General features: G+C 41.3%; 1 protein-coding gene across 1 annotated transcript in view; it reads left to right on the top strand.

The window, feature by feature from the left end:
* The window catches only part of Xrcc5 (X-ray repair cross complementing 5), a 102,745-nt gene that overhangs the window by 26,414 nt on the left and 56,672 nt on the right, over nucleotides 1-19,659 (top strand). Inside the window, exons 10-13 of the mRNA XM_057762816.1 lie at nucleotides 11,469-11,531; nucleotides 15,945-16,082; nucleotides 16,959-17,049; nucleotides 18,671-18,804. Of these exons, the coding sequence (XP_057618799.1) occupies nucleotides 11,469-11,531; nucleotides 15,945-16,082; nucleotides 16,959-17,049; nucleotides 18,671-18,804 (426 nt within the window). The remainder of the gene's footprint in view (nucleotides 1-11,468; nucleotides 11,532-15,944; nucleotides 16,083-16,958; nucleotides 17,050-18,670; nucleotides 18,805-19,659) is intronic.

Below are 19,659 nucleotides of genomic sequence, written 5' to 3'. Positions count from 1 at the left end.
TTTTTAAAAAAGATCTATTTTTATTTTTTATTTCTTATTTCAATGTGTATGTAATCTGTGAGTGTATCTGTGTACTATAAGCACGCAGTGCAGGCAGAGGCCAGAAGAGGGAGGTAGGCCCCTGGAGCTGGAGTTACAGGTAGTAAGTTGCCACGTGGGGTTGGGATTGAACTTGGTTCTTCTGGAAGAGCAGTCGGTGCTCTTAACCACTGAGCCATCTCTCCAGCCCTCCTCTCCCTTTTTTTGAGACAGGTTCCTAATGTATTCCTGACTGGCCTCGGGCTCATAGAGATCTTCTTCTTTTGCTTCTGGTTGCTGGGATTAAAGATGTACATTACCACATCTGACTAAAGCAACTCTTTCTGCCTGTGTCTAGATAGACAGACAAACCCTACTCCACACCTTTTAGTATAATTCATACTGTGAATACTGAAATCTCTTATGCCAGGTTGGAAGTGAGGGCCTATTTTAGCTAATAAGCAAAATAGGGAGAACAGAGCCAGAAAACAAAACAAGACAAAAAAATCAAACAAATACGTTCCTTTTAAAAATATTTATATTAGCTTCAAATTTTACTTTTAAAAACTTGAAGTGCTTACTGGATCAATTTTTAACTTCTAAATCAATTTTACTTTATTGATTTTGCTTTTGAAGGAGGAAATACTTTTATTCAAGTCTGGGTTTAGGAAAATGGGTAAAGATTGTCCATCTCAAAGAGAATTCTCCTGCTTCTCAAAGTGAAAGAAGGGTCTCACATGTGTCCTTAGGACGGTCACCAGCTCAACAGGCTTACACATGCTGTTTATCTTTGTACTCAGCAGTCATGCAGGGCTACTTTGCAGCTTTGTTTTAAAGTTCCATCTCAGACAAGTATCATGAAAATATTATCATTATAACTACCGTTCAGTGAATAATTATAGTGTTCCAGCATGTAAGTGTTTGATAAAAATTCTCATTTAATTACTATACTCTCTTAGGCATATTCTATAGTATGTATTTTTTAAGATTAGGAAATTGAAGATTAGCTAGCCCCATTATGTAACTAGCCCAAGATCTTACAGTGAAATGGAGTGGACATGGATTTTGAATCCCCAAAGTCTGTGCCATTATTTATGTATTTTTAAAATGTATGTTGGTGTTTGACTGCATGTATGTCTGTGTGAGGGTGTTGGATGCCCTGTAACTGGAGTTACAGACCATCTTGAACTGCCATGTGGTTGCTGGGAATTGAGCTCAGGTCCCCTGGAAGAGCAGTCAGTGCTCTTAACTGCTGAGCTATCTCTGTAGGCCCCTGTCAGTGCCGTTATTTAAGTGGCACACTATTATTATTTATTATTTAGCTCGTCACATGAACTAGCATGGTTTTGAGTAGCCCGCTGTACATACCTGCTTTCATGTATTATCTTAACCAAAGGCGTTAAACATAGTATTTTCCATGGGGAATATGACAAAGTACAGATATGCACAGACTAGTGATTATCAGTTATCTTAAATAAAGTCTCAGTGTCTTCAGCAGGAATGTTGATAAAATACCATTTCTGGAATGAATTGGTATGAAATATTTGTGTGTGTGGATGGTGATTGATTGTTTGCTAGCCAAGCACGCCACCACTGAGCTACACCGTGTGTGTGTGTGTGTGTGTGTGTGTGTGTTTCTTTAAAATATCAAGCAGTTTTTCAGTTCTCTTGCCAAGTTGTCAGGTGTTCTGGGTATATAATTGTAAGAATTTAGCAATTGGCCTCCCTCCAAATTCTTTGCTGTTCTTTGAAAAATTCATTTAGGTGCACTAGGAAAAGATAGCACTAACTATTTCTTAAGATTTGTTTTTATGTGGCTTGAAAGATGACTCAGTGGTTAATGTCTGCTCTTCCAGAGGACCTGGGTTCAGTTCCCTCGTGGCAGCTCACAAATATCTGTAACTCCAATTCCAGAGCACCTGCTACCCTCACAATGATATACATGCAGGCAAAACACCAATGTACATAAAATATAAGTAAATTTAAAAAGATCTGTTTTTATTTTTAATTACGTGTTTATGTGTGCACCTATATGTAGGTGTGTGTATATGATTGCAGTTGCCTGTGGAGCCTAGAGGTCATGGATCGCCTGGAGCTTTACAGGTGGTTGTGAATCATTTGACATAAGTGCTGGGAACCAAGCCTAGGGACTTTGCAAGAGCAGTGTGTGCGCTTAACTGCTGAGCCATCTCTCCAACATCCTTATCAGCTATTTTTTGAATAAATCAAAAAAATATAATAGGACTATTGTTGTGGGAGGTCCTTCTGCTCCTCCAGCCAATAGCCACTGAGATACCAGCCCATTGGGGCGTGGTCTCTTTCCCTTTAAAAAAGTGGCTACTTCCCTCCTCACTCCTTTTTACTTCCTGTTCCGGTTCCGGCAACTAGACTTCTTCCTAATTGCGCAGAGGGCTGTTGTCTGGGACGGTGATCTGTAAGTTTATTCCCCTTTAAATAAATACCACCCTATTAATCACAATTCCAAACTGGTGTGGGATTGTTTATGACTTGCACCTTCATCTGGCGCCCAACGTTTGGTTTTAGAACCCCTCCTTCCCCCGCTGGGCTGCCTGCCGGCAGTTCGGCCACGGCCTGTGCCTTGCGGCCTGTGCCTTGCAGCCTGTGTCTTGCGACCTGTGCCTTGTGCGTGGAGCCAGCAGTTTAACATAAATCATCACGCAGTGGCTTTTCTTCCTGCAGTTCTTTATATTTTCCCTTTAGACACCTCAGATTGACTTCAAGTCCCCACGCAGCCTATCGTTTGTCTCCCTACGTGGATTTAAACTCCACAGGCCCGTGTAGTCTCTGCCCACGTGGTTTGCTCTTTTCTGAGTCGTTTTCAAATCTCCCTTGCAAGCGCAGTTCTTAAGCGGAGCGAACCAGAGCACGCGGTTACCGGTTGCCGAAAGCTGCAACCCCTTGGGACGACTCTGTCACGTGGAGGCATACACAGCTTCCGGGTTACTCTTCTCTACCCCTGGATTCTGGGTTTATGGTTCCGTGTATGGAATTGATTTAATTACATTTACTTTGTTGAGCAACTTGTATTTCCCAGTTTTTAACAAATACTAGGCGGACACTGAAACACGACCCTGTTTTCGTCACGACTTGGCAATAGCTCCACCTGCTGGATAATAGGTAATATGGCAGTTTTCGTTTCCAACACGAATTTTACGGTTTTGCTTACCAAAACAATGGGTTATGTCATGCAAGGTTTATATGACTATGGGGATAACTTAATTTACTGGTTACTAGGTTTCAGTATTCTTTTGAATATTCTATCATTTAGGAAAAATATGGCACTCATAAGAACCATACAATCTTTACTAGAAACTCATGCAGGTCAGGAGATTCAGGATTCAAAAGCTTTGGAATCACAGGTGCAGAATGGGGACCAAAAAATTGATACCTCAGTGAAATCACTAGAAACACATGTAGGTCAGGAGATTCAGGATTTAAGAGAGACAATGATAAAAAGACTTGAAATGATTGAAGAAATTATTGGAGCTGGTGAACAGAGTAAGAAGGCACAAGGACAGGATACAATGCCTCTACCAGCTATTAGAACTGGCTTACCCAGGGTTTTAGCGACATACCCTGTAATTCATTCTGACAAAGCGTCAACTTCTAAAGGCTCAAAGGGAGTCAGAGAAGCTAGATGGATGCCAATAGCAATGAATGATCTAAAAGAAATTAAGCAAGCTATTGTTACCTTTGGCTTGCACTCTGCATATGTTAAGGAAATGATAAGGACTTGGGCTTCTAATGCTAGGGCTACCCCCCACGATTTCCATCAGTTAGTGTCTGCAGTTTTAGATAATGGACCTTCCTTGATGTTTGGAATCTATTTCAGAGAAGAATCCAAACATATGGAACAGCAAGGAAGAGCAAAAGGTGTGGAGGTTTCCCAAGATCAAATTCTTGGTGTAGGAGAATATGCTGATCCACAGGTCCAAGCTCTTTATGATGATGAAGTACTGTGTTTATGTCACCAAGCAGCTATAAATACTTGGAATAGGCTACAAGATCCAGCAAAAAGGGTTGAATCATATACCAGAATTAGGCAGGGACAGAGAGAACCCTTTATTGACTTTTTGCAAAGATTAATTAAGGCTCTGGACATAGGGGTAACAGACCCAGAAGCTAGACGACTACTTCTTGAATATCTAGCTTTTAAGAATGCAAGCATAGAATGCAAAAAGATAATTGGGCCTTTAAAGTTTAGATCAGCACCTATGGATGAATGGATTCAGCATACAATGAATGTTGAGACGTTTAGCTATAATGATGAATCTTGGGTAGGAGAAGCGATTTCCAAAGCAATGAGGAGACATCAAACTGCCAGGTGTTTTAATTGTGGTAAATTAGGACATCTGAAAAGGGATTGCAGGCAAAGGATTTCTAGGAATAATATCCCTTCTGGGAATGACAAAAATAGGAGACCTCGGCCTTCAGGTATATGTAGGAGATGCGGTAAAGGCCGACATTGGTCCAACGAATGCAGGTCAACAACAGACAGACAAGGCAACCCGATACTGTCGGGAAACTCCTTGAGGGGCCTCTCGCAGGCCCCCAAGCCAACAGTGGCCCAGTCATTCTCAGTCACAGTAGAGAACGTGCCTCACCAAGAAAATTAAAAGCTCCAATTTCTGCTGTAAAAAATATTACTGAGCCGGGCGGTGGTGGCGCACGCCTTTAATCCCAGCACTCGGGAGGCAGAGGCAGGCGGATCTCTGTGAGTTCGAGACCAGCCTGGTCTACAAGAGCTAGTTCCAGGACAGGCTCCAAAATCACAGAGAAACCCTGTCTCAAAAAACAAAACAAAACAAAACAACAAAAAAAAATATTACTGGTCTAAATGATGAATTACGCATGGAGGATGAGTCAAAAAACCCAGTAGGACAGAGTAAACGTATATTTTGGCAGACTTCTATTAATGATCAAAGACCAAAGCTAAGAGTCTGTATAAATGGTACTTTTATTGAAGGCTTATTAGACACAGGTGCGGATGTAAGTATCATTACTCCAGAATCTTGGCATCCGAATTGGCCTCTTCAAGAGGTAGATGTTCAGTTCCTGGGAATTGGAACCCTATCTCGTGTAAAACAAAGTACAAGATGGGTTGAATGCATAGGGCCTGAAGGACAAATAGGAAGACTAAGGCCATATATTGCCAATATTGCAATAAATTTATGGGGCCGTGACCTGCTACAGCAATGGAATACCCAGATTAACATTCCTGTAGTTCCAGGACCTCATAATTCTGGGAAGGATATGATGAGATATTATGGGAAAAGGTCACCAGCCATTCAGGCTGTACAAGAACATACAGCAAATACCAAACCTTTAGAGGTACCAACAGCCCTACCTTTAAAATGGCTAACTGAGAAGCCAGTATGGATCAAACAGTGGCCTCTAGCTGAAGATAAATTACAGGCATTGGAACAGCTGGTGCAAGAGCAACTAGATGCTCATCATATTGAAGAATCAACCAGCCCTTGGAATTCTCCTATGTTTGTTGTAAAAAAAGAAATCCGGTAAATGGAGAATGGTGACAGATTTAAGAGCTGTCAACAAGGTAATTCAACCTATGGGCCCAGTACAATCTGGAATTCCTTTGCCTTCTCTATTACCAAAAGGATGGCCTCTTATAGTTATTGATTTGAAAGATTGTTTTTTCACCATACCGTTACAAGAAAAGGATAGAGAAAAATTTGCCTTCACAGTGCCTACTTATAATAATTCTCAGCCTAATAGGAGATATCAATGGACTATCCTCCCACAGGGTATGCTCAATAGTCCTACATTGTGCCAATATTTTGTAAGTAAGCCATTGGAAATAACTCGTAAACAATTCCCCAAGTCCATAATTTATCATTACATGGATGACATCTTGTTATCTGATTCAAATAAAGATACTTTAGAAAGGATGTTTGAAGAAGTAAAGAAAGTCTTGCCTAGGTAGGGATTACAAATTGCCCCTGAAAAGATTCAAAGAGGAAATTCTATTAATTACCTAGGTTACCGAATAGGGTTAGAGAAAATTAAAACACAAAAGGCACAAATTAGGCGAGACCGGTTAAAGACTCTTAATGACTTCCAAAGATTGTTAGGAGACATTTCCAGTCTACGACCAGCTGTTGGGATAACACCTGATCTAATAGTTCATTTAAACAAAACCTTAGATGGTGATAAAGATTTGAATAGTCCAAGAAAACTGACAGCTGAAGCAGAAAAGGAACTGACAATGATTGAGGAAAAATTACAGGAGGCATATGTGGATAGAGTGAACCCAAATCTTAGCTGCATCCTAGTCATATTGCCTTCCAGAATTTCTCCTACAGGGATTCTAATGCAGAGGGAAGATATTATTTTAGAGTGGATATTTATACCTAATAAACCAAGTAAAAAATTAAAAACTTATGTGGAAAAAGTCTCTGAGTTAATTATAAAAGGTAAGCTGAGACTTCGTCAACTAGCAGGTATAGACCCAGCAGAAATTATAGTGCCTTTTACTACTGAAGAAATAAAAAAGTTATGGGGAGACAATGAACCATGGCAAAGAGCTTGTGCTAATTTTTTGGGAGAAATTAATAGCAACTATCCCAAAAGTGGTAGACTTAACCTCATAAAGAGAACTTCTTGGATTCTTCCTAGAATTGTACGTGATGCTCCAATAACTGGAGCCCGTACGTTCTATACTGATGCAAATAAATCAGGGAAAGCAGGTTATAAGTCAGATGAATTGAGTAAGGTGGAACAAAGCCCTTATAATTCTGTCCAGAAGGCAGAATTATATGCCATTCTTATGGAGCTAAGGGATTTTAAAGAACCTCTTAATATAGTTACAGATTCACAATATGCAGAAAGAGTTATCTTGCATATTGAAACCGCTGAATTTATACCAGATGACACAGAGTTGACTTCATTGTTTATCCAGGTACAAGACATAATCAGGAACAGGCTTTGTCCGATGTACATAACACACATCCGGTCCCATATAGGTCTGCCTGGTCCTCTAGCACAAGGCAATGCTGAGATTGATCAATTATTGATTGGAAGCGTGTTGCAGGCCTCAGAATTTCATAAGAAGCATCATGTCAATAGTAAAGGCCTAAAGAAAGAATTTTCCATTACATGGCAACAAGCTAAGGACATTATAAAGAGATGTCCTACTTGTTCTTTCTATAATCAAACACCGTTGCCTGCAGGGAGTAACCCAAAGGGTACTAAGAGAAATGAAATCTGGCAGATGGATGTGTTCCACTTTATGGAATTTGGTAAATTAAAATATGTACACCACACCATAGACACGTATTCAGGTTTTCAATGGGCTACTGCCCTGAGCTCAGAAAAGGCTGATTCAGTAATCACACATCTATTGGAAGTTATGGCCATCATGGGAATACCTGTACAAATAAAGACAGACAATGGTCCAGCATATGTATCTAAGAAAATGAAACGCTTTTTTGCTTATTATAATATAAAACACATTTACAGGTATACCACATAATCCCACAGGTCAGGCAGTTATAGAAAGATCAAATCGTACTATAAAGGATATGCTGAACAAACAGAAAGGGACCAAAAATACCCCCAGAAATAGATTACATAATGCTTTATTGACCTTGAATTTTCTTAACGCTAATGAGAAAGGAACGACAGCAGCAGAAAGACATTGGATAATGGAAAACTGCTGAACTAAATCAACCAATTTATTTCAAAGATGTGCTGACCTCTCAATGGAAGCCAGGAGATATGCTACGTTGGGGAAGGGGTTTTGCTCTTGTTTCCACAGGAGAAGAAAAATTGTGGATACCATCAAAATTAATAAAGGTTCGATTTGAAGAGGAGAAACCTCTTGGAAAGGAGAAATGACAACTCATCCACAATGATGATATTCCTACAGGTGGTAAGAAAAACATATAGAATGGGAGCAGGGTTCTGTTCTTATCTCTACAGGAAAACACTCATCTTTGAAAAATTCAAGGGATCCTGGATGTTTGGATACTGACAGATGGAAAAATACCTGCCCAATAAGAACTATCAAAAAAACTGAATAAGTTGTGTAAGTAAAATATACTAAACCATATTTCTAAATTTATAGAGCTGGTTTTGAAGTTGGACTCTGGCTCAGTCCCTCTCCAATTCCAAGCCTGTTGGTAAGAGAAAAACCCAGAGTTTCTGGAGTTTCTGTCTCATGTCAAGAACCATGATAGGGGACAGAAAGAAATATGAGTTTAGAAAACATCTTTGCTTTTCTTCATATCTATCATACTTTTCATTGAATATATCTATCATGCCTTTCATTGAATATATATATATGTGTGTGTGTGTGTATATATGTCTATATGATTAATGTTTAAGTTTTTCACAATGAACAATGAGTTTTTCCTGAAGTGACATTTAAAGTTTCCAGGAAGAAGATGGGGCCCCATAACAACGACTCCACCTGGTTGATATGATGTCATGTTACTGATAGCGCTACTACAAGACCTGTTTTGGGTACCAGCTGCACAAGACCATCCCAACTTGGTTAGCTGAAATGGTGCACATCTTATACAACATTCTGGCCAGACCTGCACAAAATACTCAGAGACTATTTGCAATTTTAAAAGACATTGATCTTGAAATTTAACCATCATTTTACTCTCACAGGATCTCCCAGAAAGAACGTCACCCCCATGACAGCTAGAAGTAACTCTAGAGGACGACGTCCCCTCTCCCAGTAAAGTTTGCCCTTGGGTTTAGGGACATTATTTAGGGGTTGATTATAATTGGTATACGGTTGAGGGTTGGGGAAGGAATTTTATAAGCTCAGGGATCATTTGAAAAAAAAAAAGAGAGATAATAGATTGGTACTTGTTGGTACTTGTGAGTTATTGTTTTGAGACAAATGTATTGGTATCGATTCTTATATATTGATACAAAGTGAAATTATATTGACTATTGTATGCATGCATGTTTCTACCTCTGTTTAAAAACATTTTTTATGTATTGACATATATTGTATTGATATATATTGTATATATTTACCATATTGCAGTGTACATTTCTACCTCTGATTAAGATACTTACATATTGCTTGTGTATTGATATATATTTACCATATTGCAATGTATATTTGTACATTGTTTATATTTGGAGGTCATTGTCCTCATTTGTTTCACAGTTGTTTATTGTCTTAGTCTTTAAGTTAGATAGGTATTGAGAATTATATAGATCAATAGTATTCTAAGTTTGTCATTTATAATTAGACTAATCAGGTTCTTTAGATACATAGAGATTATACTCAGTATAGATAGATAATCTTCAACCTCTTCAAAGAGCTGTAGAAAATGGCCTTTAATCTAACTCAGAGTTTTGTGGTAGTGAGACACAATTGTTCCTGGCAACACTGCTCTATCCCGAGAGAATGTTGAGCACCAAAGACACTCCACCTGGAGCCTTTCTTCTTGGCTGAACTGGCCTTTGGGTAAAGAAATGCCCATACCTCAACCACTGACAGAAATACAGAGTATCTGTGAATGGAAAAAACAGGACTGTCATATCCTGCCAAGACAGGGTAAGATAGTTTTGACAAGTTTCTTGCCTTTGAAAATGGTATGTCAGTTATGTTAGGCCTTAGCCAAAGTTGGTTGCTTCAACGCTGCAAACGTGACCTTGGGTGATTGCCCAGGTAGCTAGTTGTCTCTGTGATTTGTTGCATGTTTTGGAAGTTGTTTGATTGCACTTCCTAATTACTCAGGTAACATTATTTCCCTTCTCAGATCTTCGATGGGGTTGAAGACTATATAAATGTAGTTACTTTCGACTCATGACTTAGCCAAGCTATTTATTATATAAGACCTAAGCTAGTTAGAATAGGATATTTGTACTTATTGTATATAATTTCATAGTAGGTTTAGAACTCTCTTACTTAAACAAAAGGGGGAGGTGTTGCGGGAGGTCCTTCCGCTCCTCCAGCCAATAGCCGCTGAGATACCAGCTCATTGGGGCGTGGTCTCTTTCCCTTTAAAAAAGCGGCTACTTCCCTCCTCGCTCCATTTTACTTCCTGCTCTGGTTCAGGTGACTAGACTTCTTCCTAATTGCGCAGAGGGCTGTTGTCTGGGACGGTGATCTGTAAGTTTATTCCCCTTTAAATAAATACCACCCTATTAATCACAATTCCAAACTGGTGTGGGATTGTTTATGACTTGCGCCTTCAGACTATTATACATTCTCTCAGGGTAAGTAAATCTCTGTGAATATGCCATATGGAACTGTGGGCCTACTCTGGTATGCCTTAGAACAGTGGCTTTCCACTGGGAGATGGAAGCAGAAGTGAGGGGTATTTGAATTACGGGGACCTCACACTTCTGCAACTGGGTGTTCATGAGCTACAGTTACAGGAAAGTGCTCCTAGTTTCTCAGCTTCAGAGGAAAGAGTGCAGGAAAACACAGATGAGAAATACTGCCAAGTACAGCTCACAACACTTTCTTCCAAATAAGCCCCAGGCTCTGGTTACGCGGATGGTGAGAGCTTGTTCTTGGTAGATGGATGTAGGGATTGTGATTTAAGGAACTTTAAGATTCATTTTCTAGTTGGGCATATGTAGAGTCCATCTTACTGCATTTTGGGAGGGGACAAGGACCTGCAGTACATTTTGTTTACCTGATTTCCCTGCCTCCAACCTGCTGAGAATGGTTCTTTGCTTTGGTCTCTGCAGTTCATCAGGTGCTCGTCACTGCTCCTGAGGAATTTATTCCTAAGGGGCTTTATGAGACAGTCTTTGCTAATCTCTAATTTTCCCCTTTCCCCTTGCACCGTGCAGCCACCGCACTCTAAAAGCAGTGCTGATGAACGGATACTATGCACCTGTCACTCTGAATTGCTACTCACTGTTATGTCTGCCCAGGGTCTAGTATATAGACCTGGTTTTTCTTTTTCTTTTCCAAGATGTATTCATTTTTATGTGTATGTGTATGAGTGTTCTCCCACATGTGTGTATGTACATCATGTCCATGCCTGGTGCCCTTTGTAAGAGCAGCTACTGCTCTTAGCAGCTGAGCCCTCTCTCCAACCCTTAGACTTTTCTTTTGGTCAGTTCCTACTTTCCAGTTCTTGGCTGAGGTGTCAGTGTTTGCATGCTTCTTCTGAAACCCTTACTAGCAACGCAGTTCTGTGTTCTTAGGACATCATATGACATTGGACTATAATATAGCATTGCATTGAATTCCTTCTGAAGGAGCTGGCTATACCCTGTTCACTGCTCTGTTTTAGTATATAATGTAAAGAACAATACAGGGCTGGGCTGGGTGCTCATCAAGTTGAGCTTCAGGTACTAAATTGTTTCTTGTCGCTCTTGATGTAAGAACATTTTGAGTAGACATTCTTAGCAATGTGTGGCTTTACAGCTGTGTATATTTCTCATTCTGCTTCAAAACTAATTTTCCCCATCTCTTGTAGGTCCCTAGAAGATTCTTTATGGGATATCAAGTTCTAAAGGTCTTTGCAACAAAAGATGATAAGGTGAGTTGGGTGTGGAACTTTGAGATAGTACTATAAAATTGAGCTGTTGTTTTAGGGAAGTGGGTTGTTTTTGGTCCTTTTTTTGATTTTTGTTTTTTTTAAGGCAAGGTTTCTCTGTGTAGTCCTGGCTGTCCTAGAACTCTCTTATACCAGGTTGACCTCAAACTCAGAAATCAGCTTACCTCTGCCTCCCAGATGCACGGATTAAAGGTGTGCACCACCACACATGGTCTGCCTTTCTGTTTTAAATGACATGAACAGTTTTCAACAGTGGTGAGAAAATCACCAACTTTTAACTCTGACAATGGAAAAATGATAAATGAGTTTGTTTTGTTTGAGCATAAGACTGGAGGTCACAGTCTTGCACAAAGAGTAACCTTTGACCAGTCTGACTTAGGGTAGTCATTTCCTGTCAGGTGTTCAGGAGGGTTGGGTCAAGTTGACACTTGTTTAGTGTTTAGTGCTGGTGTGTGGAACTGGAGAGTGGGCCTGACCTGGGAATGGTTTCCTCTTTCCCCATGTTCCTGAGAGTCTCTACTGTCAGGCTGGCCTCTTTCTGGCTGACAACTTTGATGACTTGCATGTCCCACACTCACACCTTGCTCCTTGTTTTCTTTCTGAAATATTAAGTCAACACCCAATATTTCATTGGTGTTGATTTTAACTTAAAATTTTAATACAAAATGTGTTTAAGAGAGTAAGCAGACTTCTAAAATCTGAAAGCATGTGTATTAGAAAATAATGAATTTAATGTAGAAGATTGATTTGTGGTGGGAGTAGGGTATTGGTGACCTCTTTTCTCCCCACCTCTGGAATATGGCTGGCTGCTCACCTAGTAGGTGGTCCTGTGATTGTTGTCTGAGAACAGTTAAAATTAGGAAAAGAAGATGCTTGGCTTCCACTTTACTGGTTGGGTGAGTTCATTACAACACATAGATGACTTCCCATTTGAGAATTCTAGTTCATGGTTTTCTTCTGAATCAAGCCTTCCTAGAGGCTGTGCTGGTCTGGTCTGGTGTTAAACCATGACTTTTTAAACTTCAGCAGTGCATTTAATCTCCACTTGTTTTCCTTTTCCACCAAGGAAATTCTGATGACTTCATGAGAACTGTTAGGAGGGCAGTGAGAAAATGTTGTTACAGAGCTGCATTGAGGCACGTACGCTGCATTCAGATTTATCTTAAGTGACTAATTTCTGTTGTCAAGGTCAAGTGAAAACGTAGGGACAGGTTCCTAATAAAGCAGCTTGTGTTTGGAATAAGGACCGGGATTGCACTAGGACGCATGTACATGGGCGTGGTAGCTGGTGTGCTTGAAGAACAGAGGAAGGTTTGCGGTTTTATTAGGACTGGGAAATCTGTGCAGTTATTATGAAAGATATCTTATTGGCACATTGGTGCTCTGGGGAGTGGGTAAGCCCTAATTGGTATGCTGTGGAAGTTCCTAGGTAAGACTAGCAGCAAGGTTATAGCTGGCCATTCTGCAGTCAGTTACTAAGTACAGATAGATCTAAAGGTAGGGCAAGCTGTCTCTGATTGTTTCCTTGAGATAATTTGGGGCAGGTATTGGTGACCTGGGCGTTTCTTTTTTCCCCCGTAGTCCTTCGAGTTCTATTTTTGTGGGTTGTAACAGATATACTTTTATATATAATAGGGTCACTTTTTTTTTTTTTTTTTTTAAGATACCTTCATTTCTTAATGGCTCTTTGGTATCTGTTAGTTTTTGATGTGGTAGTCAAAAATTGGTATTATCTAACTGGAGCTCATGCGATACGTAGGAGAGTAGGGAAAGTGTTGCTGTGTGAGAACTTGCAGTAAAAGCTGCATGCAGCAGGCTCGTGTGGGTAGACGGGGAGTAGGAGGGCGGTGACAGATGTAATAGCCGTCTTCATGCAATCTGGGGATGATCATGCGGAGTAGACTTTAATCTGTGCTTCACACCAGAGAAGTGAACTGGGGCCAACAGGTGGGGGTTGCTCCAAGATTGCTAACTCCAGGTGGTTGCTTTATGTGAGGTAGTCAGATGCCCGTCTCTGGAAGTTTGCCAGCAAGGTCTCCAATAGTACCCATCATGGTCATTGTAAGGGTTGTTAAAGCAGGTGAATATTACTGGTTTTCAATTAAAATATTCTGTAAATAACTCCTTAAAATTTTTCTCTGGCTATTTACTTATGATTGTATGTGTGTGTGTGTAGACTGTATACATTTATGTGCTGATTTGCACTGTGTGTGGAAGAGAAGGGGAGAGGAGGAAGAAAAGGAATGGGGACTCAGTTGAGTTAAATGCAGGACTAATATTGTTACAATAAAGAAGATAATCTTTAGTTGGGCGGTGGTGGTGCACACCTTTAATTCTAGCACTTGGGAAGCAGAGGCAGGTGGATCTCAGTTAGTTTGAGGCCAGCCTGATCTACAAAGCGAGTTCCAGGACAGTTAGGATTGTTTCACAGAGAAACCCTGTCTCAAAAAACAAAATCAGCCGGGCGGTGGTGGCACACGCCTTTAATCCCAGCACTCGGAAGGCAGAGGCAGGCGGATCTCTGTGAGTTTGAGACCAGCCTGGTCTACAAGAGCTAGTTCCAGGACAGGCTCTAAAACCACAGAGAAACACTGTCTCGAAAAACCAAAAACAAACAAACAAACAAACAAACAAAAAAATCCAACCAAACAAACAAAAAGATTATTAACCCATCATCCTTTATATTAAATATCCTGATTGGTCTTGTCAAAGACACACAAATTCAAATTTCAAACAAATTAGAAATAGTTTCTTCCTCAGACACTTTGCTTTTCTGGTCCTCTTTTATGGGACATAGTATTAGAACATGCACGTCGTGTTTGCTACGTATCTCATTTGTACTAATAAAGAACGTATTTGCTCAGTGAAGTCAGAGTCCTCTTAGCTCTGTGTCAGGGGCTTGGATAAACAGGGTTAGCGTACGTCTTCCTTGAAATGAGGGAGATTTATCTCTTGAAATCTGTAGACAATTTTGATGGCAAGCTTTTGAGGCCGTAGGTTTGTATGAAGGGGTGGCATGCGGGTTAGCTGTGGTACAGGAAAAGTTCTGTGTTTGGGAATTGGGAAGATGAAACTGAGCAAGACAGATCTGAAATGGGTTAGGAGACATGGTGGGGTTGTAACCGGAAGGAAATTACATGAGCAGAAGCTCCAGGGGACGCAAAGCACAAGACCCAGCCCTGCTACTTATGAGCTCTACGAGGCTGGAGTAGAATTGTTTCTGGTTGGTAGAAGGGACTGACATGGCTCCTCTGGGCAGGAGTGGCAGTGATGGGCTTGAGAGATGGCACAGAAGTCGAGTTGAGGGATGAGGAAGGTATTGTCAGGGGTTTTGAGGCCATAGTTTGGTTGAGTGGGAGGAGCTGTTAGGGGAAGTAGGGATACAAGAGGGAAGGGTAGTAGTGGTGTGGCCAGGTGAGGCGTCTGGCTGCAGTCTATGCCTGCATCTAGGAGAGTGTGTTTGTGTGGCCATGCCAGGGTTACAGGCACTTGCAGCCTAGATTTTTATGTGGATGCTAGAGACTCGAGCTTAGCTGCCAGAGATTTGACATTAGATCTTTAATCAATAAGAAACAAGCACTCTTACTCACTGAGCTGTCTCCACACCCTCTTAGAAGAGTTTCAAAGATTTTTGACCCTTCAACTCATGGGACTAGATGAAATAATCACTAAGTTGAATTATAGAGCGAGAGGAAGGAAGGAAGGAAGGCGGAAAGTAGACTTTAAGAAGTAGTTGGAAGAAGAAAACAACTTGGGGGAACAGTGGCCCACACAGAGTAGAGGACCCTGTTAGTTCTGCAGTCAGAGTGTGGAGAAAGAGGGTCAGGCAGGAAGCTATGGTGAGTCCACTAACCAAAGATTTGGCAGGTAGAAGGCATGGACTTTGGAAGGTAGTTTCATTAAGAAAGTAGAAAGCATAGCTGAATTGAATCAAAGAATAATCATGTTCTAAACAGATTCAGAAGGTTTTGAGAAAAACAGAGATACAGTAGTAATTCATGCAAGGAGAGAGACAGATTTTGTTTAGGAAGGCCGAGTCTTAAATTTATAGAGTGTGGGCTTAAACTCAGAGAAAAGGAGGTCAAAGTTGTAGGGTCTAATTAGTAAAGTCGTAAAGAGGCACACTGAGAATACTATTGATCCTGAAGTGTGGAAATGGACACGGTTTTGTTTTGCCTGTTGGTGTTGAAGATGCAGCCCAGGGTTTTGCACATGCTAAGCCAGTGCTCTACCCCTGAGCTATGGAGACTTAGAAAAGATGCCTGAAACTGAAACAGGAAGTAAGCAGAGACCCCTGTGTGAGAGTCCAGGCCCTGCCGTTTGTGTGGACACTCATGCCGAACCTTTGTGTGGACACTCATGCCGAACCTGTGCTGACACACACGTTTCTTCCAGGTGGCGGCTGTAACCCTTTCTTCCCTTATTCATGCTTTGGATGAATTAAACATGGTCGCCATCGTTCGATATGCTTACGACAAAAGAGCGAATCCTCAAGTTGGTGTAGCTTTTCCTTGTATTAAAGACGCCTATGAGGTAAACCTCCAGGCCTTTTCCTCCCCTGCCCCCTTTTTACCTTTTTGTTTTTAAAATTCCCTTTTTTGAAGTATTGGGGATCCATTCCGTCCAACCCAGGGCCTCACACCTGCAAGGCTACTCTTCATTTCCCCTCTGTCCCTTTGTTCTAAGCACTGCTTTGGGATCTCGTTAAAATACATATTCTAGTTCTGTAAGTCTGAGTGGGCCCTGTTTATAAATTTCTTGCAGACTCCCAGATAGCATTGGGATTTGCTGGTCCATGAGCCAGCTTTTCAGCTAGAAAACAACGTGACTCATGAAAGTATTTAAGGGTCTTTTTATTAAACCAGAAAAGGTGACGCAAGGCTTTCTGCGAGTTCTCATCCTTTTGGCCCTTTCAGAGCCGTGGGGGGTGGGAGGAAATCACCTCCAGTTTAGCCCATAAGGACCATGAATAAAGACTGTGGCTGTGGTTTTATTGTGACCCTGTGGAGTTCACTTGAGGCTCTCCTATTTAAAGTACAGATCAGGATTGCTTCATTCCCAGTTCCGCTGAGAACTCCATGTGGCCAGGCTGTAAGAGAAGGTAGAGATACTGACTTCCCAGTCAGATGTCCTGCCGTCCAGGCTCTTCCCATTTTTCCTGGTTGGTCCTGCATTTTGCAGTTCTTTAGCAGCCTTCCTTGAGACATCTCATTTGTGTCTGGTGTCTGTCATACTGTTTGCAAGGGTGAAGTTATTAGTAGGAGTCAAATACTTTGTTTTCCATGTGTCAGATTTAGACTAAGTTTGGAAGTGTTTCTACTGTGCCTCTTCCACAGCTCCTGGGACCACTTATATATAGTTCCATTAATTTGATGGCTTCTGCTTTTTATCTCCCTTCTTTCTCATTAGTGTTTAGTTTATGTGCAGCTGCCTTTCATGGAAGACTTGCGGCAATACATGTTTTCATCACTTAGAAACAATAAGAAGTGCACTCCCACAGGTGAGTTTATTTCCATTTAGCTCACTAATGAGTCTTCACGCACGCTGGTTCTTGGGAAATCACCTGGCTGCAGCTGCTGATGGTGCCAGGACTTCATGGGGTGAGGTAGTTGGATTCTAATCACACACTCCCAGATCAGCTGACCTATTTCCTGTGACTCAGGGATTTTTCTTAAGGCTATTGGCACCTTTCCCAAGTTGATGTTTAAAGGGGTTTATAACACCAGAGAGATCTAGCAGAAGCTAGTAGGTGGGACTCACTGAATGTTTTCTTGTGCAAGAAATAGATCTGAGTTGCCTGATTTATCATTCATGATGGTGATGGTTGTGTCATTGCTTGACACCGCCTGTGGACGTTTCAGACACAGGCAGACAGTGCCTCGGGAATGTCTATTTGCTCTTTCATCTTGTGACATTTAAGGAGTAGAGAATGGAGATATAAGGTACTGTTTGAAAGTGCTCACTTTTCCACTTTCCGCCCGTGATTGACGTTACATACAGTAGTTAGTTGGATGGCCTTGTGAACCGCCATGAACCAGCAGCATGCAAGGCATACAGGTGATAGGACAGTCAGCTTTCCAGGGAAGACTTGCTTCTTGTCCACGTAGCTTTGGGCTGTGCCATTTGTATTGACTTGATAGATTTTTACCAAAAGGCTGTCACTAGGGATTAAGGAAGACATCAAAGGGAAATGGCCATGTTTCTGACATAAGGAACTTAAGGGTTTGAATGGATGTTCTCCGGTGTCTGTAGACACCTTCAGATTGTGAATGTGCTTGTTGTGGTTGGGGGTGTCGTCCTGTGATGCTGCTGGGCCTGCTGACAGTTACACAAGGTCTTTAGAAAGCCTCGCTTAGTTAGGAAGTGGTTTATTGTTTGAAATGTTAGAAATATTATCTCAGAGGATACTAAGTATTTTGTTCACATCTCCATAGGAGTTATTATACTTATTTATTTATGACAGATATTTTTGTGATACTCCATTGCCAAAGGCTCACTGAATGGTAGAGCTGGAAAACAGCAAGAGGGCAGCTATTTGTTTTGTTTCCTTCCTTCTTTTTTTTTTTTTTGAGACAGGGTTTCACTTTGTAGCCCTGGCTGGCCTGGAACTTTGCTATGTAGATTAGGCTGACTTTGAATTGCCTCTGCTCCCAAGTGCTGAGGTTAAAGGTGTGTGCTACTATGCCTGGTAGGTCAACTACCTTTTTTTTTTTTTTTTTGACATTTGTTTGTAATTTATGTGTATGGGTGTTTTGCTTGCATGTATGTCTGTGTATCATGCATGCCTAGTGCCCACAGAAGGCAGAAGATGGTGTTAGATTGACTAGAACTAGGATTACAGCCAATTGTGGGTGCTGGGAATCATATCTGGGTCTTTTGGAAGATCGTCTGTGCTCTTAACCTCTGAGCCATCTCTCCAGCCCCCAGGTCTTTTCTCAGATGAGAAAACCAAAGGTCAGGTTAAGCACTTGGATAACTAGGGGATACTTGTTGGCAGAGCAGGTGCTGTATGACCTGCCAGTGTTGCTGCATTCAGAGGTGGAAACTATTTGATTTGATGGAGAATAAATAGAAATAATCTTTTTTTTCCTGTTTGGTTCTCGGTTCATCACTGTTTTAAGAGGCACAGCTGAATGCTGTTGGCGATCTGATTGATGCTATGAGCTTGGTAAGGAAGAGTGAGGAAGAAGACACCGTTGAAGACTTGTTTCCAGTCTCCAAGATTCCAAATCCCGAATTTCAGAGACTGTTCCAGGTGAGAAAGGCAAGGGCAGCAGTTCTGGTTTTCTTTTCTTTTCTTTTCTTTTCTTTTCTTTTCTTTTCTTTTCTTTTCTTTTCTTTTCTTTCCTTTCCTTTCCTTTCCTTTCCTTTCCTTTCCTTTCCTTTTCTTTCCTCTTCCTCCCTCCCTCCTTCCTTTCTTTTTGAGATGGCTGGCCTAGAACTCAATACATAGATCAGATTGGCTTTAAACTCACAGAGATCTGCCTGCCTCTAAAGCCATAGGTCAGCAGTGGTATGGAAACACCATGGGAACAGGAGGGGAGAGAGCTCGTGCATGGACAGCCTATGGAAACCCCCTCTGAGGTAGTAACATTGAACAGAGATCTAGAAGAGAAAGAAGGAGCCTGATGTGGCGAGGGCCTGGTGCTGTAAGTACTGTAAGCCTGGCAGTATGGAGAGCCATTTGTCTAGAGAGAACTCAGGGAGAAGGAGGGAAACCACTTCTAGGTGTGGACAAGGATTTTCTCAAAAGGACTCTCATCATCAGGAAATAAGGCCAGCAATTGACAGTGGGACCTCACGAAATTAAAACACTTTTCACACAAAAGGAAACAGTTAATGGAGAGCCACAGAGTGGGTGAAGAGGTCTTGTCAGCAATCCCCCCAACAAAGGATCAGTGTCTAGAACAGAGAACCCATAAAAAGGCCGATGAAGCTCAAGGGAGTCGGGTATTAGGAACACACCAAGTAGGAGGTGAACTCTGAAAGAAATGAACATACTGTGGACAGGGAAGGCTTGTTGGTGGGCTGAAAGGGGATGCTGGAGGGAAGAACACATGGACTTTTCAGATGAAATTGGTATGGAATTCCTGAGGGGTCCCCAGAATTT

The sequence above is a fragment of the Chionomys nivalis genome, chromosome 2 (assembly GCF_950005125.1).
Source record: "Chionomys nivalis chromosome 2, mChiNiv1.1, whole genome shotgun sequence".
NCBI lineage: Eukaryota > Metazoa > Chordata > Mammalia > Rodentia > Cricetidae > Chionomys > Chionomys nivalis.
This window is presented reverse-complemented; position numbering and strand designations above follow the sequence as displayed.